This window comes from Oryctolagus cuniculus, chromosome 2 (assembly GCF_051225735.1).
Source record: "Oryctolagus cuniculus isolate XC-2025 breed Fujian yellow rabbit chromosome 2, ASM5122573v1, whole genome shotgun sequence".
Classification (NCBI taxonomy): Eukaryota; Metazoa; Chordata; class Mammalia; order Lagomorpha; family Leporidae; genus Oryctolagus; species Oryctolagus cuniculus.
The window spans coordinates 19,067,709-19,089,917 of NC_142868.1; the positions used below are offsets into that span (position 1 = coordinate 19,067,709).

Here is a 22,209-nt window from a genome sequence, read left to right on the forward strand (position 1 = left end):
TAATAGGGATTCTTCCAGAAAACACAGAGAAGAGTAGGTTATCTGGTAACAGAATTGTCTATAGTATCAGGGCAAAGTCTTTGAAAATTCGAGTGTATAATTGACCGATAATTTGTATGCAATTCCTAAAGTTTCTTTTTCCAAAATAGAGATATTGTTGCAGTTAACCTGTTCATTTTGCACCACGGCAGGCTGGATGAAGGGAACAGATAACTCGTCTTTTAGCTATTAGTCACTGGACCAAAAAATCCACATCTGGAGCTGACTGTAGAGAGTATACTGAATTTCCGTCTACATTCTGAAACAAATAAGTGAGGCTGCTTTCCATGAAAGAGAGATGAGCAGACACCATCAAAATGTTTATTTAGGAGAAAGCATACATGTGAGTGTCCACTAGTATAAGGTGTAGATTGTAGCAGAAACAATTGGTGGTTAATCAATACTGTGCTGGTTCTTTGCCTCATTGACCAGAGATCAGAAAAACAAAGTGTGCTTTCCAGTTTCCCCTGCAGCTAAGGTGAGCCAGATCAGAGGTCAGGTGTGAAAACCTCTATTGATAAAAAGGAACAAATGCCACTGTTGCTACTTTTTACCTTACCCCAGTTTTCCTAACATAAAACTAAACATAAAGCTTGGGGATGTGCCATCCATCTGATAACTATGAAAAAAATCCCAAGAGTTAAAGAGGTGCAAGCCCTGATTTTATGATGCTAAACCAGTGTCCACAATAATTCACCTCCTCATTGTTGTAAAGTTACAAGTAGCTATTCATGTATTTCAAACCTTTTTTTTTTGACAGGCAGAGTTAGTGAGAAAAAGAGAGGAAGGTCTTCCCTCCATTGGTTCACCCCCTAAATGGCTGTTACAGCCGGTGCTGTGCCGATCCGAATCCAGGAGCCAGATGCTTCCTCCTGGTCTCCCATGCAGGTGCAGGGCCCAAGCACTTGGGCCATCCTCCACTGCCCTCACGGGCCACAGCAGAGAGCTGGACTGGAAAGGAGTAACCGGGACAGAATCCAGCGCCCCAACCGGGACTCAAACCTGGGGTGCCGCGCCACAGGTGGAGGATTAGCCCAGTGAGCTGTGGCGCCAGCCATCAAACCCTTTTTGACTGGATTTCCTCTTATTTGCAGCAGCTGAAGCATACATACCAGCAGAGTTCCTTGCAATGTGTGGAAGGCACTAGCATCCTTGTCTTGGATAAAATAATACCGAGTTTTACACTGCATCTCTCTCTCTTTGGTCAAGATCTCTGCATCTTCACAGCCCATGTGGGATATCTGCTCTGTGCTATGAAATCTGTCAAGACCCAATCCTGTAAGAGGCCTAACTGGGCATATAACACCAGGGCCAGATGGCCATGATGACACATCAATCTTTCCAGACACAAGTTTTATAATACCAAATTTAGAAACCAAAAAAAAAAAAAAAAAAAGAAAATGAAACATACCATAAAGCAATAACTAGACAGGAGTCAATGATGAAAAAGTCACAGAACTCATGGTAGGTAGCACTTTCCGGTACCATGCCCTTGAAAGACATTACTGGAGATTATAGCATATTTTCTCACAGATACCACTGGGTTGTTGACAATCCCTCCTAACAAAGTTCCAGGCAGCCACTACTGATCAATTAGAGCCAATACATAATGTGAAACATACCTACGTTTCTTAACAATTGTACACACATATTATGAGGGTATATGACATTACTCAAAAACAAAGTTATGATCACTAGGAATTGATAACATACTTCTGTTTAAGGGCAGAATATCCTATCAGGATGTTTTAATCATGTTTTGTACCCTCTAATTTCCCTTGAGTCCTACCTGACTGCTATTTTCTTGATTACCTACTGAAGAAGACACAAGGAGTGTCATCTATACAAAAGTCACTATAATACTTGTAATTTATGGCTATAGGTAGCAAATAGTCCAGTCCCTTTGTGTTGATTATCACCTGTTTTTATATCTGTTCCTTTGTCTTTATACCTGAACATTTGAAACTCAGCCAAAATGATTCTTACTATCATGTATAAAAAGATGCCTCCACTCCCCTTTACAAAAGATAATTTGTTTGTCCTTTTGGATGAACTACAGCTGTCACTAGAAAGACTTTGCTTCTAGATATGACTTTGGAAGACTGCCTCTCTCCTATCCAGGAAAATAGATCCTTGCTTGAGTGACCTTCCATTTCCCACATCAACTCTATCTGGCAACTTAACTTAAAGGATAGAAAAAAGGAGTAGACTACTCAGAGTAATGCTTGACACTTTCCTGCCAAGTACCCAAAATGTACTTATTTGATCTAGGCTATGTTGAAAGAGTGCTAAAGGATACTGCAGAAGATACTGAAGTAAAGAGATGTTATCCAGAATCTCAAGCATATGGCCATTTAGTTACTTGCAAGAAAAGAATTATATATGAGAAAATGAGAAGCCACAAAGAAAATAGCTTATAGGGGACAAACTAAAGCATAAAATTTAGTAATATTTTAGATATCAATGTATGTACCTAAAAATCTAAGAAAAACTTCTACTTACAAAGCTAGAAGTTAAAAGTTTGTGAAAAAAAAGAATAATAGACTTAAAAGCACATAGGGTGTTAAGAGAAAATGGGGCCTGCATCGCGGCTCACTAGGCTAATCCTCTGCCTGCGGCGCCGGCACACGGGTTCTAGTCCCTGTTGGGGCGCCAGATTCTGTCCCGGTTGCCCCTCTTCCAGGCCAGCTCTCTACTGTGGCCTGGGAGGGCAGTGGAGGATGGCCCAAGTGCTTGGGCCCTGCACCCCATGGGAGACCAGGAGGAAGCACCTGGCTCCTGGCTTCGGATCAGAGCAGTGTGCCGGCCGCAGCACACCAGCAGCGGTGGCCATTGGAGGGTGAACCAACGGCAAAGGAAGACCTTTCTCTCTCACTCTCTCTCTCACTGTCCACTCTGTCAAAAAAAAAAAGAAAAAAAAGAAAATGGGCCTGGAAATCTTGCCTCCCTACGTAACAATGACACGATCTTCAAGAAGAACTGCAGATTCTATCATGATTAATACTGGGAGCCCTCCCTAGGGGAGGGCCAAGAGCCTGCATGAAGCCCAGATGGGAAACAGAGCAGGGTGTTCCAATGTTGAATCAGGTGTTTATTTAAATGTTTAGTGGCCCCTACAAGTGCTAGGCGTTGGTATATATTGGTCAACAACAACAACAAAAAAAATCACTGCCCTCATGAAGCCTATATTCTAGTGAGGGCGAGAGCTAATACAGCAGTAAGGAAGCAGTGGTGATGTCATTCTAGATTGTATAATTGTGTAAAATTAAACCTGAGTGTTTGGCACCTCCCAATACCATGGGCTATTATCTAACAAATATTAGTGTAAGAGATAAATTACATATTTTTGCACACAAATTATCTTGCCTGTTTTATGACTCAGTGTCTCCTCTTACAAGGTATCATGGCTTGGTAAAAGAAGCACAATTTCTTAATCAGAAAAAGTAATTAACTAGACAGATATGTATTGCTCTCTGCTCTAAGCTTTAGGCTGAGAAAGTTACAGTCAGAAAGAAACTACAACATGTTGTAGTGCAAAAACAATAGCTAAAACCTCAGATAATGAATAACAATTAGGGCATTCAGAGTGGGTCGTTTTGAAACCTAAAATTAATCAATCTAACAATGGTTCTATCTGCAGATACTGCTGCTGTTTTAGACAATCCAACCATCTATTGGTATATTCTAAAAGGAATATGGGACTCATGAAAAGCATAGGAAAGTTTGTCCTCAATAGGAAAGATTTTCCCTAATGTAAGGTATGTATAGGACTTCCCACCTTTGTATCTTGGATGTATTGACTTGATCTTCATTTTATAGGTAGTCACGGCTGAAAGAGTTTGCTGTGGGTTGCAGATGAGACTTCAGATTTGGAACTTTTGCATTAATGCTGGACTGAGACGTTAGAACTATTGTGGGTAGAATACTATGCTGTATGAGAAGAATATGGGTTTTAAGGGTCGGACTAAGATGATTTGAATATCATTTGGTCTTCAAACTCACAAAAGAGTTTCATCGCCACAGATATAAGTTAATGGTACTAACAGGGTGAAAGCTTAGTCCAGCAATTATCTTTAAAAGTAGGGTCTTTGGGCCGGCGCTCAGCTCACTTGGCTAATCCTCCACCTGCGGCTCCGGCACACTCGGTTCTAGTCCTGGTTGGGGCGCCGGATTCTGTCCCTGTTGCTCCTCTTCCAGTCCAGCTCTCTGCTGTGGCCCGGGAAGGCAGTGGAGGATGGCCCAAGTGCTTGGGCCCTGCACCCTCATGGGAGACCAGGAGAAGCACCTGGCTCCTGGCTTCGGATCAGCGCGATGCGCCGGCCGCAGCGACCATTTAGGGGGTAAACCAACAGAAGGAAGACCTTTCTGTCTGTCTCGCTAACTCTGCCTGTCAAAAAAAAAAAAGTAGGGTCTTTGGAAAGTGACAAACATGAGATTAGGTCATCAGGATGGACCATCATGATTAAACTCTGGTGCCTTTATAAGGAGAGCGCCAGTCTCTAGGTTAATAGATAGACAGAACTATGCACACATTCCTATTAAAATGTGGTACAGCCGAGAGAGCTGCCTTACAAAAGCCTGGGCCCTGTATTTGGACCTTGTTCCTCCATAATTCTAAGCCAAAGTAAACCTCTTTCCTCTATAAATTAACTTGTCCCAGGTATTTCATTATACTAATTAAAAGCTGGCTAATACAGGATGGTTTGCAAATTCATATTCAATCCTTATGGTGTTTATTATGGTGTTTATGTTCTGTCTGTCAACAGAGCTACTTCTCTGGCTATAAAAACAAAACAAAAAAAGCTTGTGACATAAACCACATTTGTCTCTTTTCTTGCATCTTGTCACACCTTGTGTTTCCTGTGTAACACATAGGCTTGGATGCCCAATTTTCCAAAGTCCTTGGCTGTCCCTAGCCACAATGGACATAGTCACATTAAAATCCTGAGACTATTTGCTTCCTGTCAGAGATCAGCTTTTGCCCTGAGTGATGCACAGATTCCAACAAGCATTAAAGGAAAACCCAGGAAATGTCTGCTAAATACCGTCAAGGCTTTCACAGACACATCTTTGAAGTCTATTCACTGACATTTCCTCCTTAAGACAAAAATTAAATAATGACTCTCTGCAAAAACATTAAAGTTCTCCTTTACCTGAAAAAAAAAATTACGGGACACTTTTTAAGCACAACTTCTGTTTAGTCCACCACAAATTCCTTTGACACACTTCCAGGTCTACCTTTCAGCAAAAGGAGCGATTCCATAAACTGAAGATTTATAACATATGACAAGTCAACCCAGATCCTTATGAAACTCGAAATGAGTCAGCAACATTGGAGCTGCTTGAAATTCAGGGCATTTCAAAGTAAGGGGGAGAAATCTTCAAAAATTTCACAGAGAAGGTTTTACTCTCTGAAAAATTGCTGAGAATTCTTCAGAGGCAAGGAAGTGCCTGGATCTTTATTTCCCACAGTGAGGTGGTAAATGAGGCAAGACTTTGTGAACTGGGATGAGACAGCTGACAATAGGAAAGGCCGCATTGTCATGGTGCTGGGATGCCTAAGTGCTGCCACACCAACTTCCATGGCTACCATCCCCCTCAGGAGAAACATCTCTACTCCTCAATGAGGGGAACAGAGTCTTTAATGAGCTGGTTTCTGCCCAATCATTCGCATGCTGCCCCATTCCGGTTTTCTCACTCCTCTCTGCACACTTACAGCACGTATCAGCCGAATTGAAAATTTTTCATTTCATCAATGGATCAAGCTCAAGTTCTAATTATGAACAGTCCTTTATAAATGCATAGATCACAATCATCATGCATACTAACAAAACAGACTATGTATCAATTATCTACTCAGTGTTGGATGAGAATCTAGCACTTCCATATATTTTCCTAATTTGCACAAAACCCCTGCAAGGAAGGTTCATCTATTTTAGAGTTCAGGGACCTGCATTTTAAGAGGACCAGTAATTTGGGGTAACACGGTTGAATCAGAGCAGAGAGAAAATTTCAGCATGTGAATGTTTGATGTTCAAGCATACGACTTCCTTCGCTTCTTCCCCTAATTAATTCATACTTGACTTTCAAGATTCAATACATTACAATCGTGCCTAGAAAGGTTTCCTCTGATGCTCCCTGCCCCTATGGAGGAAAACAGGTGCTCCTCTTGCAATTTGAAAAGCAATTAAAGACTGACTCATTTCCTTTACTCTAATCTCCTCACTAAATGACTTGTCTGTATCCCCCCAGTTTAGACTGAACAACCCGGGACCTCTTTCCTCTAAGCAGCCACACTCCCTAGCACACGATAGGTGCTTCTAACTTCTTTCTCATGTGTCTTCCACCGTAAGTGAATGGATGATTTGCAAGATGCTACATGATAATTCAGGGACCACGGGAAGCCCAAGCAGTCGCTCTCCCAGTCTGTGCCATCTGAGGCTACCTTTGTTGTTGTAATCATTTGTTGCAGATGATGACATGGAATGACTAGATGTGGCTCGAAGCCCAGAGCTCTGTCTTTTCAGTTCTTACCTTCTTCCTTCCAGCTCAATTCGCCTCCCAAATGATCCACAAAAACAGAAAGATAAAATCACCACTCTCCAAGGAGGCTCATAAGTGAGCATGAAAGGCACTGCTGAGGGGCTGTGCAGAGGGAAGCCACGACAAAGGCCATTAGGAAGCTTTATTGAATTGCAACCAGGAAGAAATGTGGCTGGATTCATCAGGCTGTGGTTAGGGGACTTATGAGCAAATTTTACTGGCTGACCTTAACTAGACAATTGATTTTTCTTTTCTCGCAGATCCCTTAACAAGAGTGGAACAGAGATCAGGCTGAAGGCCAGCAGCGATGGGGAAGAGACACATCCTTGTTGGGGCCAAGCTGAAGGGCTTCCCTTTCTTGGTCAAGAGCAGCCTGTTCTCTGCAATGCCAAGGCTCAGGGTAGGGACGACCCGACAGCATTCAGCAGAAGACGAGACACAGGTATCTCGGTGTTCTGCCGGGTTGGGAATTTCAGACCCAAGTAAGAGAGCAGGCAGCAGAATCGGGGTCACAGGTGGGGACACTGGTCTCCTTTGCAGTCAATGGTGCTGCAGGGGGCATATGGAAACATTCCTAGTTCGACAAGGAATCACTATTGCGCAAAGGCACTCCATGCATTTGTTTGGAAAGTAGTATGTATTTTCAGGCAATGAAATATCTGTGTCTCCAGCCCTCCTGAGAAGGCTCAGTGGGAGTTAGACACAGCACTACTTCACCAAGTGGAGAAGCTCTTAGAAAGTTTGCCTGTAATTAAATAACAAAAACTCCTCCCCGGCGATGATATCACCCAAGTTGTGCAGTCACTTGTACTTTAAAAAAAGTTATAGCTTTAAAAAACATGTCACCTCCAGTGAGTTTTGAGCTGCCCCCATGGTCTTGATAATAGCTATTGATGGGTATAATCACACTGCGCTCTGGGGACTATGAGCATCTCACAAAATCAATCTCCCACTTGGTAGTGACTCAGGGTGAAATAATCACTTAAATAATGCTTGCTGTTATTATTAGCCGTACTCCCATTTCACAGATGAGAGGAACAGAGACTCAGAGGAATTCAATTCTTGCCCTAAGTCACACAGCTAGTCACTGAGTGAGATGGGAGTCCATTCCAGTGGGCCGTACGAAGAATTGACCAAGGCTTCTCTGCCATGTGCGTGGAATCACAGGAGCTCTGGGGCCACCTACCATCGTCTCTGCCTAGTGGAGAATGCCTAGAGTGATTTTCAACATCGAAACAGTGAGTAAGGCGCGTCTGCTTCTCTTTCAGGTGATGAGAATGTAGCTGTTCCATGCACCATTGCCACCAAAGGCCTTGCTCTCATTTCTGGACAAACTGGAGCTGCATCTACCGGTGAACTTGCAGTAACTCCCTGGAACTCAATAGCATTCTGACATCCTATTCATCTTTCTGCTTCTTTCCCATCACTGACCCTGATCTTATTAGAGAAGCCTTGGAGAATATCAGTAATGGCACCTTTTATTTTCCTGGTTTTTGGTTGTTGTTGTTTTTCTCTTTTACAATTTACTGTAGAATGTATTTAATAACTTAAAATTGTCATTGATTGAAACTAGTAGTTCTGAATGAGCAGTTTAGCACTAATATCCCTCTCTTTTTCCTTTAATCTGTTTGCTTCCTAACCACATACCTGATCTTTCCACAGGTACCTTTCTAAGTAGTCAACAAGATATCAAACTGTGCAATGAAAAGGAAAACAGAGGAGAATCGATAGTAACATACTCAGGGGCCGGAGTCAGTTCTCTCCTACTGTATCTCCTACCTAGAACAGAGCTTAGCACATAGTAGGTGTCCAAGAAACATTCAACCAATCAGTGAAAAATCATCCAGAACTGGACCTATTACTCAAAATCGGAGGCTTGGGTCTCAACACTTCGTCAGTGGAGCCTTGTTGATCACGGGGCTGCCAGCTTGTGCACAGAAGCTGTGACTGCCACCAGGGACTTGGAGCAGCAGGACCTTCTCTCTACTTCAGAAATTTCTCTCCCCCGATGACCTTTTACTAACTGAAAGGCTTTGACTGTGCATTCAGTACCCAAGGAAGGGCGCACGCTTGCAATCAATAGCTTTTAGCTACGATAAGTCTGTTTAATTAGCTGATTGAGACCTTGGGCCCCAGAAGGAAGAAGATATGGGAACCCCAGTTGCTAGAGATACTCAAAAGGCACTTGACCGAAAGGGCAGCCCAGTTGGCTGCTGTCTAGATGTACAGAGGCAGTGGAGCGGACGGCAAAGGAGGGCCACCTGAGACCTCATTCCACCAACGTTAGCCCTGGTGCCAGGTTAACCACATGTGTTGGCTTGGCCCACCCCGACAAAGACAACAGAACAAAATATCATGGGTTTGGTGCCTCAAACACCTGAATCTGTGTTCCAGCTCCACCACTTTTCCAGTTCCACAGGGCAAGTGACTTCCTGTGTTAGCTTAGGGTCCTCATCTATAAAGTGGGTGTAGTTGTCTTCCAACTCTGAGTTGCAATTAAGGCACAAAATGGAGATGATGAAAATGCCTAATGTAGAGACAGGTGCAGAGGGGATATTCACTAACCATGGCTGAAAAAAAAATCGAGTTTTTTTCCATAGGAAAGTTAAATAAAGCAAACAGAAAAAGGGGCCAGGGAAAGAGGGAATTAATAAGAGTAGCATCTAGTATATGCTAACTATTTACTCAATTACACTTTCATAAGAATACTCCCTGGAGAATCAAATTCATCTGTATGAATTTGGCCTTTTCTAACTTTTCTCCTTTCTACTTCACCATATCTACCTGATAGTCTTCAGATTCTTCCACATGCAGAGACACTGGTGAGAAAATGAGAAATGAAAAAATGAAGGAAAAAGAAAGACATTCTGTATAAACCTGAGGCTCACTGGCTTAAGGGCCAAATCATGCCATTTTACTTAAAAACTGAACAGCCCTGCCCGGGGGGAAGCTCCATCGTGTAAATAGGAAACTGCTATATGAAATAAAGTTCCCTATAGCCAATGGAAACTTGATGTGCCCTGGTCCTAAAGCACCTGTTCTGAAACTCCAGAGAAAGTGGCTAAAGGAGAGAGGGTTGATCAATCACAAGGACCGAGTCACAGAGTCAGCCAACAGGATTTTATAATGTTGGGATATTCCGGAATGGAAGAGGGTCGGTCCCTCCTGCTCTTTTTTCATCACCTCTTCAGAAGTATTCAAATGAGTTGAGACAACTGCTTCACTTGGCATTTGGATCCGTCTATTAGCTACTCTAGGGCTCGAGTGCTTAGTCATTTCTTAGCTTGTGTCACTGTCACTTTGCTCTCGCATTTGACACTGACTCCAATAACCTTGTAGCATCTGCCCTCCCAATTCCCCTGCAAACCCTGAGCAGCCTGCTTCGATGAATGCTACTCTGAATGTCCTTTTATTTTCTTTTTCCCCTTTGACAAGGAAAAGAGCTATCAGGTTTCTAGAACATTCTTGAATAGCTAATTCCTGGAGTCCTTGTCCTCACTTCTTCCCCCTGTACCTCACTGGCATTTGCTCCAAAATCTGCTCCTTTTCAAACAACGACCTGGCACCGAGCTGAGGTTTCCAAATGTTAACTCCCTGGCACCAGTTCTGTAGGTGCTGAAAGGATTTGTCTCTGATTTGCACACAAATTCTTTCGTTTCGATGCATATCAGGCTCAGCTCAGCTTTTTGCCTTGCCTACAAGGTGCTTTGGAGGCCATGGCTTAGAGAACAGAGTGGAGAGGTCTTTCTCTTGCTTTTCAGACCATCTCTGAGCTCCTCCGACTGGAGTGTTTGGAATCCAGTCCTCTTGGTCTCTTCTGTCTACACCCCATGGGCAGAGTGCCTGGTGGACACCTACCTGCACAGCAGATCTTCACACTTCCTTCCAGGAGGTCTGCACAGCTCCCCAACAGCTTCCCGGCACTGTTCTCATGGCTTGGCTCAAGGGAGAGCTTTTTAAATTTTCTGAACCAAGGTCCACCCCCCCCATACCCAGATGCCACCATTAACTGGATAGTTTCAGCTGAGCACTGGGGCAATCTACAATGTTTACTCTTACCTGCCAGACACCCACCAGTTTTCAATCTCTGCCTGATTATTATAATGTAAATGGAGCATGAGGGGAGGGAAAGAAGAAGCCAAAGAAACCCAGAAAAAAAGGAGAGCGCACTCATGCCTCACTCATCTGACCATTCCCTCGGGTTTTCTTGAGTGTTACATATAGAACTGGGGAAGGTGTCGGGCATTCAGAGACTCCAAATAAATGTTTAAGCCATGTCAAGGAATGATTTGGGGTTCTGTAAAAGCATCCTGGAAAAATAGTGTCTGGGTTGAAACTTGATAGAAACAGCAAATCTATAGTGGACCTGCTGTGGTCGGATGGAGAGACAAGTGCTAAAAAAAAGGGGGCAAAATTTCATGAAGCTGAAACCGAGATCTTTCCAGCGGAAAAACACTCATAGCGTCTCTGGTAGAGAAGGAAGAGAAGGGCAGTTCAATGAGTAGGAAACGACTTTGCAAAGTTTTAGAAATGTGATAGTCTCCTCTAGGGACTACATGGGACAAATTAAGCATTTAGCAATTGTGCAGGGACGCAAGAGGGCTGAAAGCCTAGGGAAAATGATGTTTGGGGAGGAAGGCAGAGCATTCACAAACTAGCATCTGATGTGCATGTGATTCCAGGGGGCCATCTGAAGCTATCAATAGGCTTCAAATAAGGGTGAGGTAAGACAGAGTTTCAGAGCAATATTTGGACTTCTAAGTAGAAGAGGGGAATTGGTTATAAATGGAATGATGATAATGGAAGCAGATCAATGTGAGTGCTCTGAAGGAAGGAGAATAAACGAGACTTGGTGGTCAATTATCTGTGATCATGGAAGGCAGAGAGGGGTCATGATGATTTCTAAAGTTTTGGCCAGGGCTGTTTGAGTTGACGATAATCCCTGAAAATAAAGGTGTAAGCTGTAAGAAAGACGAGCGGTCTGTTCACAGGTGTGGTTTCCTGCTCTGCTAGCAGGTCAGAATTAGAAGCAATCTGCCCCCTTCACCACTGAGAAGCAGCAGATGGCACGTGGCGAAGTAAAGCCCAGTGGCATCCTTACAGCTGGCTGCTATTAACACCAGACCAGGACCCAGAGCTAACTTTTCCAAGGTAGGCCAGTGCTTTTGTTTGCTTTGCTTTTGTGTTCGTGTCTTACACGCACCGTCTGGAATAATGTGTGATAGTACATTTAATAATTACTAAAACAAAATGGATTTTCAAAAATGCATCATTTTGACCTAAGCTTTCACCATTGTTGTTTGTTTGTTTGCAAAGACATTGCCCATCTGGGCCACTAAGTTGACAAGGTGTGCTTATTGTTTTCTAGGTCTTTTGGAAACGCATTGTCCGGGAAACATCATATCTACAATACCAAATTGACTTTGTTTTCCTTTTTTCTATTGAGGAAACCCAGACTAACAGGTGTAAATAAATAAATGCTCTAGAGTCACATCGTGGGTGTAAAATTATTTTATTGTTAGTGTGTCCTGTTGTTTCTCAGTTTGTCAGCTTTTAGGGGATTCAATACTAATTCCAATAGGTACTACCCAGAAGAGACTATTTTAAGGTACAATCTTAATAGCTGAACAAGCGGTAGGGCAGTAGGTTGATTAAACACCTGCACTGAGGAACTGAGAGGAATTCTAAAGGACGGCCACAACTTTGAGGGAATGGAATAAACAATAACTTTCAAGACACGCCAATATATTGAAGAGCAGCTCCACAGTCATCGAAGCCAAGCTTGCTACTTCCAGAGCCAATTCATCACTGTGTAGGAACCCCAGCTTCTTCTGCTGGAAAGGAGTTAATGGAGTCACAATATGACATGCTATTTTTATTCCTTTCCCGGATCAGCCATAGGCTAACAATGCATTTCAAAGTACTGCTGATGGAAGCTCCACCTGAAACCTGTTCTCCCAGATAAGTATCTTTATCCCATTCGTCGTTTCAGGAAAAAATAATCTTATTGCTCGGCAGCATTTTCATCTGCTTTGGTTTCAGCCAGAGATAAACTGTGCCTGCTGCAAACTAATTAATATCAGTCACCTGGAAAGCAGAAATTGTGAGACAACTGGCTCCTACGTCTCGATAAACAGATTTCTGCATAAGGGATGCACGTGGATGTGACAATTCTCTTGGCCATAGAAATAGCAGAAATGAGGCATTTTTGGACAGATAGTTGGAAGGGATGAGCAAATATCCTCGGGATGCATTGATTTGAGCTTAGGTGAGTCTTTTGTGCTATGTTCCAAGCTTCTGTAAATCCTCAGGATGAGCAGAAATCTCTGGGCCCCCAGGGAAGTGCCCCTAAAAACAACCAGAATCCTTAGAGCAGTGGGCCGCTCTGGAAGGCTGCCCCTCTACCCCGGCTCTCAGCTGCCCCTTTGCCTGACCCAAGTTCATCCTTGGGTAAAGAACCAAAAAGCTTGGCCCAGCTGATGTACAATCCAAGGAATTCAAAATTAGAACCATTAAGCTAGGAAAGAAATGCAAATGATATTTAAAAGCATTACACAGCAGACAATTTCCCCAAAGGTAGCCTGTGTAGGGAAAAAAAGGAATGACTTCTACACATTTGGGAACAGAGAGTGGGGACAGGTAGATCAGGAAACTTTGTAATAGAAGCAGTAGTTGAACTGAGTCCTTCATAATGGTGCCATTAAGGAGATAGTTTAGAGATGTTGTCTGCTCTCAATTCTAGGAGATATGTGGGGGAAAATGGAGTGTTAACACTTCTGCTCACTCCACTGCTCAATTCTACATATCACAGGTCAGCTCAGGCAATACAGACTCCATGGAACCTTCACTGTCCTTCCTCCCTCCTGAGTAATGGATTTGTTCCCATACAGCTAGGGACATTTCTTACTTATATACTCATTACATTTTGTGTATCCATTAGATTACAGAGTATTTGAGGACAGCGTCTTTTATTAGTTCATTTTTCCATTTTGATGAATAGAAGAGGGTAGGCTTTTCTCTTCAAGTTTGTTGAATACTATATATGGCTCTTGACTCAGCTGGGGGTTTCTTAAAGATAGGTACTACATGATTTATCCCTTCTACGTCTAGTACAGTGCTCAAAGTAATGTTTCAATAAATGCTTAATGATTGAGGAGCCGACTCAAATGTCAACGTGACAATGAAGTTGGTGATGCACAGACCATACTGCGTGTCCTTCTGAATACCCAGTGTCACTATTCTAGCTTCCTCCAGATGGCAAGGATGTGGGTATCGAAATTTCTCTCACTTTTGCTCTAATCCAACTGCACTCATCTGAAATATACTTGAGCCAGAGTGCCATGGCTATAGTTTATCTTTTCCAGCTTAATTTAAAAATACATGAATCATCCAATGTTGAATTTCCAGTACTATTTATAAATAATAGAGGAGATATTTTGGAGAAAAGGATCCACCTCAGACCTTTCAACTCATGGTATGGCCATAGCTGCCGAATCTGTAATGCTGATTCTGTCCCTCCGGGCACGCCTAATTGGTCAATCAATATTCCTGCTGTCTTGTGGACTCAGTTTGTTCTACAGGAGTTGGTTCTTGTCAACGGGTTGCCTGTTTGGTTCTGATGGCACCAGAATTCCTGTAGTGTAACTGAAACCATGGCAGACTGCATTCTAGCCCAGACTCCACCTACTGTGTGGCACGAAGCCAGGGTCTTACTGTCTCTGATCCCGAGCATTTTTGTTTCTATCCACTAGGCCCACATCCTGATGTTAGTTCAAGTCCTTTGAGTTTATTTATCTTCTCAAATAGAGTCCATGCAATCCACTGATATGGTATTTTACTTCATCTCCCCAGGTTCCCTTTGGGAGGGAGAAAGTGTAGCCTTAGAGGAACATTAGAAATGCTATGGAGTTATGTGATTTCTGACTCAAGATGATGCATTAAGCTTTCAAGAGGCTTACAGCCTATCTAAGCCTTTCAAACAACTAACTCATTATTCCTAGTCGACCTGATCCATGGAGAGTGTTGGAAAATTCACAACAGTAGAAGACAGTGGGAGTGGCGTGTCATCTCTGCGTGTGTGGGTGAAAGAGCAGAAGTGAAGAAGAAGTGATTGGAAAGACAGGGAAATGACATCTTTTGCCCTCCAGATTCTGCTCAGGATCATCCTCTTCTTCCATTTAGACATTCATGGATTATGTACAGTGGACGCAGACACAAGAGGGCCACCATGCCAAGAGCTATGCCTTCCAAAGAGACTCAGAAACCAACTTCTAGCCAGATTCTCCCAGAATAAAATACTGTATTTCCTCCATTAAGCTCAACCTCCTTTCAACAATTCCCTTCTTATTTGGCCCGTGAAATGAATCATGAAGAGATTATTTTCTGGGCAAATTGGTAGGAAAACCTTGATGCAGACAGTTCCCCTTCTGATTGCAGCCTGACTTCCATTTATGGACTATCACCTCAAGTAGTGGTTCAGGGGTTTCAAAGGAGAGCTCAGCAAAAGCAAAAGAAAAAAAATCCCACAAAGTTTTTCAAGGTACCTACTGCAGAGTTATCAGGTCATAGATCTAAAAGTCAGCACTATATGCCTGATTTGCACATTCCAAACCAATTTGGTAATTTTTTTCACTTTTATCTGCACGCTTGAAGTGCTTTGGAATACTGAAACAATTTAGAATCATATTTAGTTTGCAACAGTTCAATTAACTTAAGTGCTGAAACATGTTCTCCAGCTGGTAACTAGTTTAATCGGTTACTATTACAAGAAATAATTTCTCAGTACTGGGGCTCCCCAGTGTCCTCTCTGGAGAGGGCATGGCCATGCACAAGTGGCAATGGGAGAGAAAGGAGTCTGGCAAAAATCTCTGACTTAAAGAAGAAAAATAAAATAATTATTTAAAGCAAAACTACCTAGGCATGGGTTTCCAAATTCTGGTGTGAGTTTATGATCTTCTGTTCCCTTGGAACAACTTTATAACCATTCAATAAGCAAGATGAGGGTGTGGATCAAGGGTCAAAGATTTTAAAGCTATTGCATAAATGCACTAACCATGAGCCAAAGTGATAAATAGGAAACCAAGATGAATGTCAGGAACGCTGTGAAGAATGATTAGCTGGGACAGTTAGAGCAGCTGCTGAGGCAACTCCAAACACCTGCAAAGAAGAATTTCCTTCTGGCTTACACCAAGGCTCAATTGTTCTAATTGCATTTGCATTAAAAGGCACTACCAGCAAATTGCAAAAGGATATGTATGGTAGAAAAATGCTCAGAAAATTTTCAAAACATACAACACTACATCTTACTTTTGGATATATGGAGCGGTAAAGAAAAACATGGATGAGAATCTCACATATTTACCACTGTGGGAAGGCAAAAAAAGAAAAGAATGGTATGGGATTTACGAGATGTTGATCATACTGAGGAAAATGTTAACAACTCATAGATCTGCATGGTAGACCCACGGGGCTCAATTCTGTAATTTAAGCATTCATGTGTTTATTTGAAATGTGTTCTAATAAAAACTTGCCAACACTTTTAAAACAGTGTGACAGTGTCTCTTTTTGACACCATTGTTAAACCAGTTGTTGCTCAAAAGCCGGTCTTGTTCCATGGAAACCACAATCCCCAGAGTATTTTGATTAAGGTTCTTAGAATTCCAGAGATGAAAGTCATGACCAACCTCCCTTTTTCACACTTGAGGATTTTAACTGATCTCATTCTCAATGAGCATGACCACCGGATTGGAGACAGGGCCCATGTACTGCAATGCTGAAACTGAGCCCCCCCTTTTCTTCACCGTTCGTGCCAGCAGTAACAAGAATAAGACCCCAAAAGGGCCATCTACAAACAGGGGCTGTATCTGGTGATCAGTGTCCACAGTGGTAATCCTAAGGCTTCACTGGAGAATGTTTAGCATTATAGAGAGAAATCCCAATAAATACCTTTGAGAACTTTCAAGAAGGTCTGAAATCATGGACAGCTAATATGCAAGCCAGACTTGTGCCATAACAATGAATACAGCCACAGGAACAAGGAAGCATTTGGTTCAAAGGTGGCTTGTCAATTTGCCTATTACTGGTCACATCCAATCTTGAATCAGAAAATGTAAAAGTGCTTGAAAAACCATAAAGAGGGACTAACTATTGATGAACTTTGTTATTTAATTCCTCAGTGGTAAGGTCAATGCATTTGAATGTGGAGAAGAGTTCTACTGTTTTCCTCAAGACGGTTCTCAGTGCTTTTAAGTGGAATCACAGCACTGTGCCATTCCTGCTGATTCAAATGAGGCTCCTTGGCTTCCATCGCCATAGACATTAGTTGCACATACAGCAATGCATTTTCCAGAGAATACTGTATGTAGATAGACAATGACAGATAGATAAATGATAAATAGAAAGATAGATGATAGAGAAATGATACACTCGGATTCCTGGCAAGAGCATCCTAGTGCTATTATATAAAACACACATTTCAATTTACTCTCACTATATTGCCAGCTAGCTATGAAGTAGGTCCCAATAGCTATTGTCCCCTTCTGCTCCTACTTCCTAGTATGGCTTCTGGCACATTGGAGGAGTTCAATGAATGTAGAATGAATAATACTATACAAACGTAGAATGGTTTTACCCAGCAGGAAACAAAAAACTACCCAAACTTTTCAATAACAAATTACTTCCAAAAGAAAAAATATTCATCTTTCAAACACATTTTTTCTTGGAACCTTATATACAGCAAAAGAGTTAAGAAAATAAGTTTTGAGATTATCTGGATTTTCCCAAATCTCTAAGCCTCCATTTTTCATCTTTAAAATGGGAAGAGCTGTATACCCACCTCATCCTTTGGTTGGAGAAATAATTAAGAAAATCCACATGAACAGCTAAGCAAATTGAGTAAGAGATAGTACATTCCCAGTAAACATTATCATTATAATTATCTACACCACTCTCATAACACACTGAATCTACTGGACTTCCAAGCAGAGGGCAGCTCTTCATATTCAATTCCTATTGTGACAGGAAGATTTATTTAACCTTGCAATGAGGATGTTAGAGGAAAAGGGTCAGATTAAGCCACACCAGTGCCAGAGGCTGAATTGCTAGAAAACAGGACAAGCAGGTGTGTCACTAGGCACTGACCCTGGGAAAGGAGCTCTCGAAGTTGATCAGGTTTCCAAATGGAATTGATAAAGCTAAAATTTTTAAAGTGGGGGGGGGGACCTACAAATCATGTCTTTAAATCATTACAGCACAAAAAAGTTAAACAGCTCCTGGTATCCAACAGATATGACTTTCGAGGAGGTTCGAGTGTCATGTCCAAAATGCTGAAAGTCTAGGAAGTCTCCCTTTGTTGCAAATGGCAGCTTTGAGATAATAAAACCGAATCAATTAGAAAATAAAAGAAGCCTTCCATCAGTGCATCACTGGAATGGAAGAACCCTTTTTTATCATACGCGTATTTAGGGTCAGCTCTTTATCATTCAAAAATTAAGACTTAAAAGTTCTATCCAAAAACCTGGCTATGGAAATCCCTACTGACCTCCCAAGAATATATAGTGGCACGGCATTAAAGAGGATTTTAATGAACCCCTTTGAACAAAGGCCAGGCCATTAAAGACCATTACTGTCCAGCTGACGCAGAACCACCCCCACACATGGCCCAAGCATTGTAAGGCTCATTCTCTTCTTCACAGCTCTACTACCCTCGCTGTACAATTGCTTCTTTTATTTATATAATCCCATGGAATGAGTCAGCATAAAAAGTAAATAAGCAACCATGGGAAATCTCTGCCTAAACCTTGCTTTGTACCTGAAGTTCAAATGTGTTTGGTTAACCTTCTATTTATTCCTTTCCTTTCTCTCAGGTGACCTTTCTGGTCTTAGTCCCTGCCCTGTGCCATGGCACACAGTGGCTCAATGAAACTCCGGCAACATGGGACAAAGAAACTCTTATGAGCTGTCTATGAATCATGGCATTCATCAGGTGCACGCTGGCACTCTCTTTGTATGCCATCACATCTGCCATTGGAAATGGAAAATCTCTTCCCACTCTCCAGATGCTGAAGCCAAACAATGGGTAGTGAACTCCACTTTTGCTCTCCTTCCAATTGTTTTGCTGTTGGATAGTCTGAACTGCAGTTCATAACATTGACCCTAAGGAAAGAAACTCACTGAATTGGTACCAGGATGCTTTACCCATATTTACAGATAAGTGGAGAATTAGGCCATGCGGTGCACTTCATCAATAAGTTACCTGACGTGAAAGTAACACAGCCACATTGTAACAAAGCCACATCACATGCTGTGTGACCAGTTTACTAACGTACTCTTCTCTAGGAGGCAAGTAATTAATCATTATTCTGTGATAGGGCGCACATATTCCTGCCAACAAACAGGGAAGCACTTACAGAGGGCAATGCCCGTGAGCGCTATGAAACACTACTTATACATTTGATTAAAAGGTACAGTGATCAAGCTGCAAAACCTGCTAAATAGTTAAACTTGGAATAAGCACCGCTCCATCCTCTTTTGAGAATTAAGTAAGTCTTTTAAGTGCATTGTGAAGCTATGGTAGGAATAAGCCAGAGACCTGCTTTGAAATGAAGTGAGAAAGCAATGATACGAATGAAGACAAGACTGGATTTTCAACAACACCGAAGTCGATCAAAGGAAAGTACCTGTAAATTTCTGTAAATGACTTGCTAGAGGGTAGTGTGTGATAACTATATTACTATAGCCACTTTTTTCATCAATTAGTATTGTTAAAGAGAAGCTTGAATACAGAGTTCCTAACTGCAGCAAAAATAAATTCCCTCCAATTAAGTAGTCTAATAAGCTATTTAGGATTTTACCACTTAACATTCTTTCCTTCCCATTTAATTTCGGCTTTCAGTTGGATGTCATCTTGTTGAAAATCCATCACAGAAAACTATGTGGGGAAAAAAAGATAATGTTGCTAAGTGCCCCTGATGTACAAAAATGAGTAGAAGCACAATATTTTTTTTCTAAATCACTCCAAGATTGTTCTGAATAATTCAGCTTTTTCCTCCTAGAAATTAATATACGAAAATATATGCAAATGGTCAATATGCAAATTCGAGGATCACACTAGCTAGTAGCCTTCAGTCAGGACTATAGGCATAAATTTGAAACAATACAATATTTTAAGGTTCTTGCCTTTGTGTGCAAATGTGCGTGTATAATAACCTCCATTTAATTTAATCATGGAAATATTCTAAGATCATTTGGTTTTCTCCTGTAAAAGTTCTCTCACTTTTTTCAATTAATTAATTCCACTTCACCCCTTGTATAAGTGAGCTGATGGCAACCAATGGGTTTTGTGCTAAAAGGAAGTATGGTCACACTCCTACGAGACGGTGGGCAGAAAGGTGGCACATGGGAAGGCAGTGGCCTCGTGCCCTTCACAGGCATTCTGGACAGGGAATGAGCTTTCCAGTGCAGGCTGCTCCTTGAAATACTTGCATTTTATGTTCATTTCTTCCTGGACATTTCGAGTGTCCCTGAATGTAGAGAATTTGCCCCAGGGCAGTCACCTGATTACAAGAGGAGGCCTGGAGACCAGCCCATGTGACCCGCACATTCCACATGCTTGACTGGAGTGGAGCCTCTGAGGACTCTGCACACTCGCTGGCATCACGTGGGCGTGCAAGGAGGGGAGCAAGGGGGAGGAGGACGTTTAAATTAACTATGCACTGGGAAGAACAGACAACACCATAGTACACAGAATAAAATCAGCCGAGGAAGAGACGAAACATGACACAAAGGTTACTGCATGTTATCTGTTCCCCAAGGAAATCTTATTTTTCTTTTCACCAAAAAATTCTTTTCCCACAACATGTTAACAGAGACCAGTGAAAAGAAATAGGTTGCTTTGTCCCCATCAATAGAATCTATATAGCATCTTTTCCCCCAGGGATTAATTCAGCTTTTGATTAAATCTTCCTGAGATTTAAATCATGATGTTACAAACCTCTAAGGAACTCCTCTATGAATTGTGACCTTCTTTATTACTCTCTGCTGTTTGATAAAGTACAAAGATTGATTTATAATAGTAGTTTAATGTGTTTGGAAACTAGGAAGAGCAAGAAGGATCAGAAATATAAGACTAATACAAAGTAAACAGTGTAAAAACTATGCTTTAGTTAAGATATTCTACAATTAATACTGCATTACAATGGTGTAGCTGGGAATAGTAGTGTCAAGTCAGTATAATGATGTTATTAGGGCTGTAAATTATATCCAGTGATTAGCTAAATAACCCCCCAAAAGTAGAGGAAAACATGCAATGATGAAAGAGAATTTCAACTCAATATCTCATTGTATATATTTTAGACAGATTTAGTTTGCAGGACTTTTGAATTGAGACAAGCTCCTTTGAAATAAACTGCTCATTTCACTGTTCATTGATTTTTGTTGGTCTAATTTTGATTTCAAATATGACTTTTTTTGGCCATTAGTATCATCAAGAAGGGAAGTGAATTAATGCTTTCAGGACAATATGGAATGAATCCTTTATTTCTTAACCAGGTTTTCCCAGCCCAAAGCTGGGAATGTTTCTTAAAATCTCTGATTTTCTCTCTACCCTCAAACACTACATTAGAGTAAAAAGTTAACCCGTGACTTGCATTATTCTAATATCTGTGCCAGTTCCAGCCAGCAAGATTAAAATTGTCCCACACAATTTACGCATCAGTGGAAGATAAGTTGAAAACAGATTTACCTACTGAACCTCAGGACTGCTCAGTATCCACAGTTGTAGATGAAGACAATATTTGGGTGAGATAATAGTAAGTTTTTACAGTGTATGTTCATAAAATAATTCACAAAATTTGCACTGGTATAAAGTACAACTAGGACCATGCGGAGTGTTTCTTGTGTTACTTAGCAGGCTGTAATGATTTGTTGATAGGTCTACCACCTTTCCAACATTTACAAATATTATTTTCTCTAGAGGAGACATGGGGGAGAGGGCTGAGATATGTTTGGGAACCTTTCCACAATGCTATGCTAATGTTGGGTCTTGCGATTCAAGTGGTTGGGCATAGGAACAGCCGTCTGAAATTAGGAGAGGGAAGAGTGTGGATAAGGCATTGTCTGTCATTAGGAACACCATGAGCAGCCTGACAGTAAAACTCCCCAGTGGCTGAGTTCATCCCATATTTAACCTGATGACTTGCATATCATGGGGGTCTGCATCTTGTTGCAAGGCCTAGAAAAATATCCAGTTCATCTACAGTAGAATAGTTTCCTACACCAAACATGTTTTTGGGTTTATCCCTAGAGACAACAGCTGGTACTTAAAATATACACTTTCCAGGGTTAAGTACAGAAATAGAGCTAATCCGTTTGATAAAGGCCCTTGTCACTTTTCATCTCTGGATGTTCATTATAGAAATCACCACCTCTGCCTTTGCCATTTGCAAGGAGACAGGGTAAAATACAGAAGGTGCACATTACCTGAGAGTTGAAATGCATCCATGAATATGGAAAAGCCGTGCAAAAGGAAGAGCAAGCCGGAGAGGAAATAGAATAATAACAAGTGAGTAATGTGTACTGATCTGAGAAACATACCAGCAGTTGGGTTACGATAAATAAGAAAAGCAGAAG

At 41.6% G+C, this 22,209-nt stretch overlaps 1 protein-coding gene across 1 annotated transcript in view; it reads right to left on the reverse strand.

Moving 5' to 3' along the window:
* The window catches only part of LOC149127698 (uncharacterized), a 241,801-nt gene extending 231,213 nt beyond the window's left edge, over window positions 1-10,588 (reverse strand). The window contains exon 1 of the mRNA XM_089326852.1: window positions 10,441-10,588. Within this exon, the coding sequence (XP_089182978.1) occupies window positions 10,441-10,588 (148 nt within the window). The remainder of the gene's footprint in view (window positions 1-10,440) is intronic.
* Window positions 10,589-22,209: the final 11,621 nt, after the last annotated feature.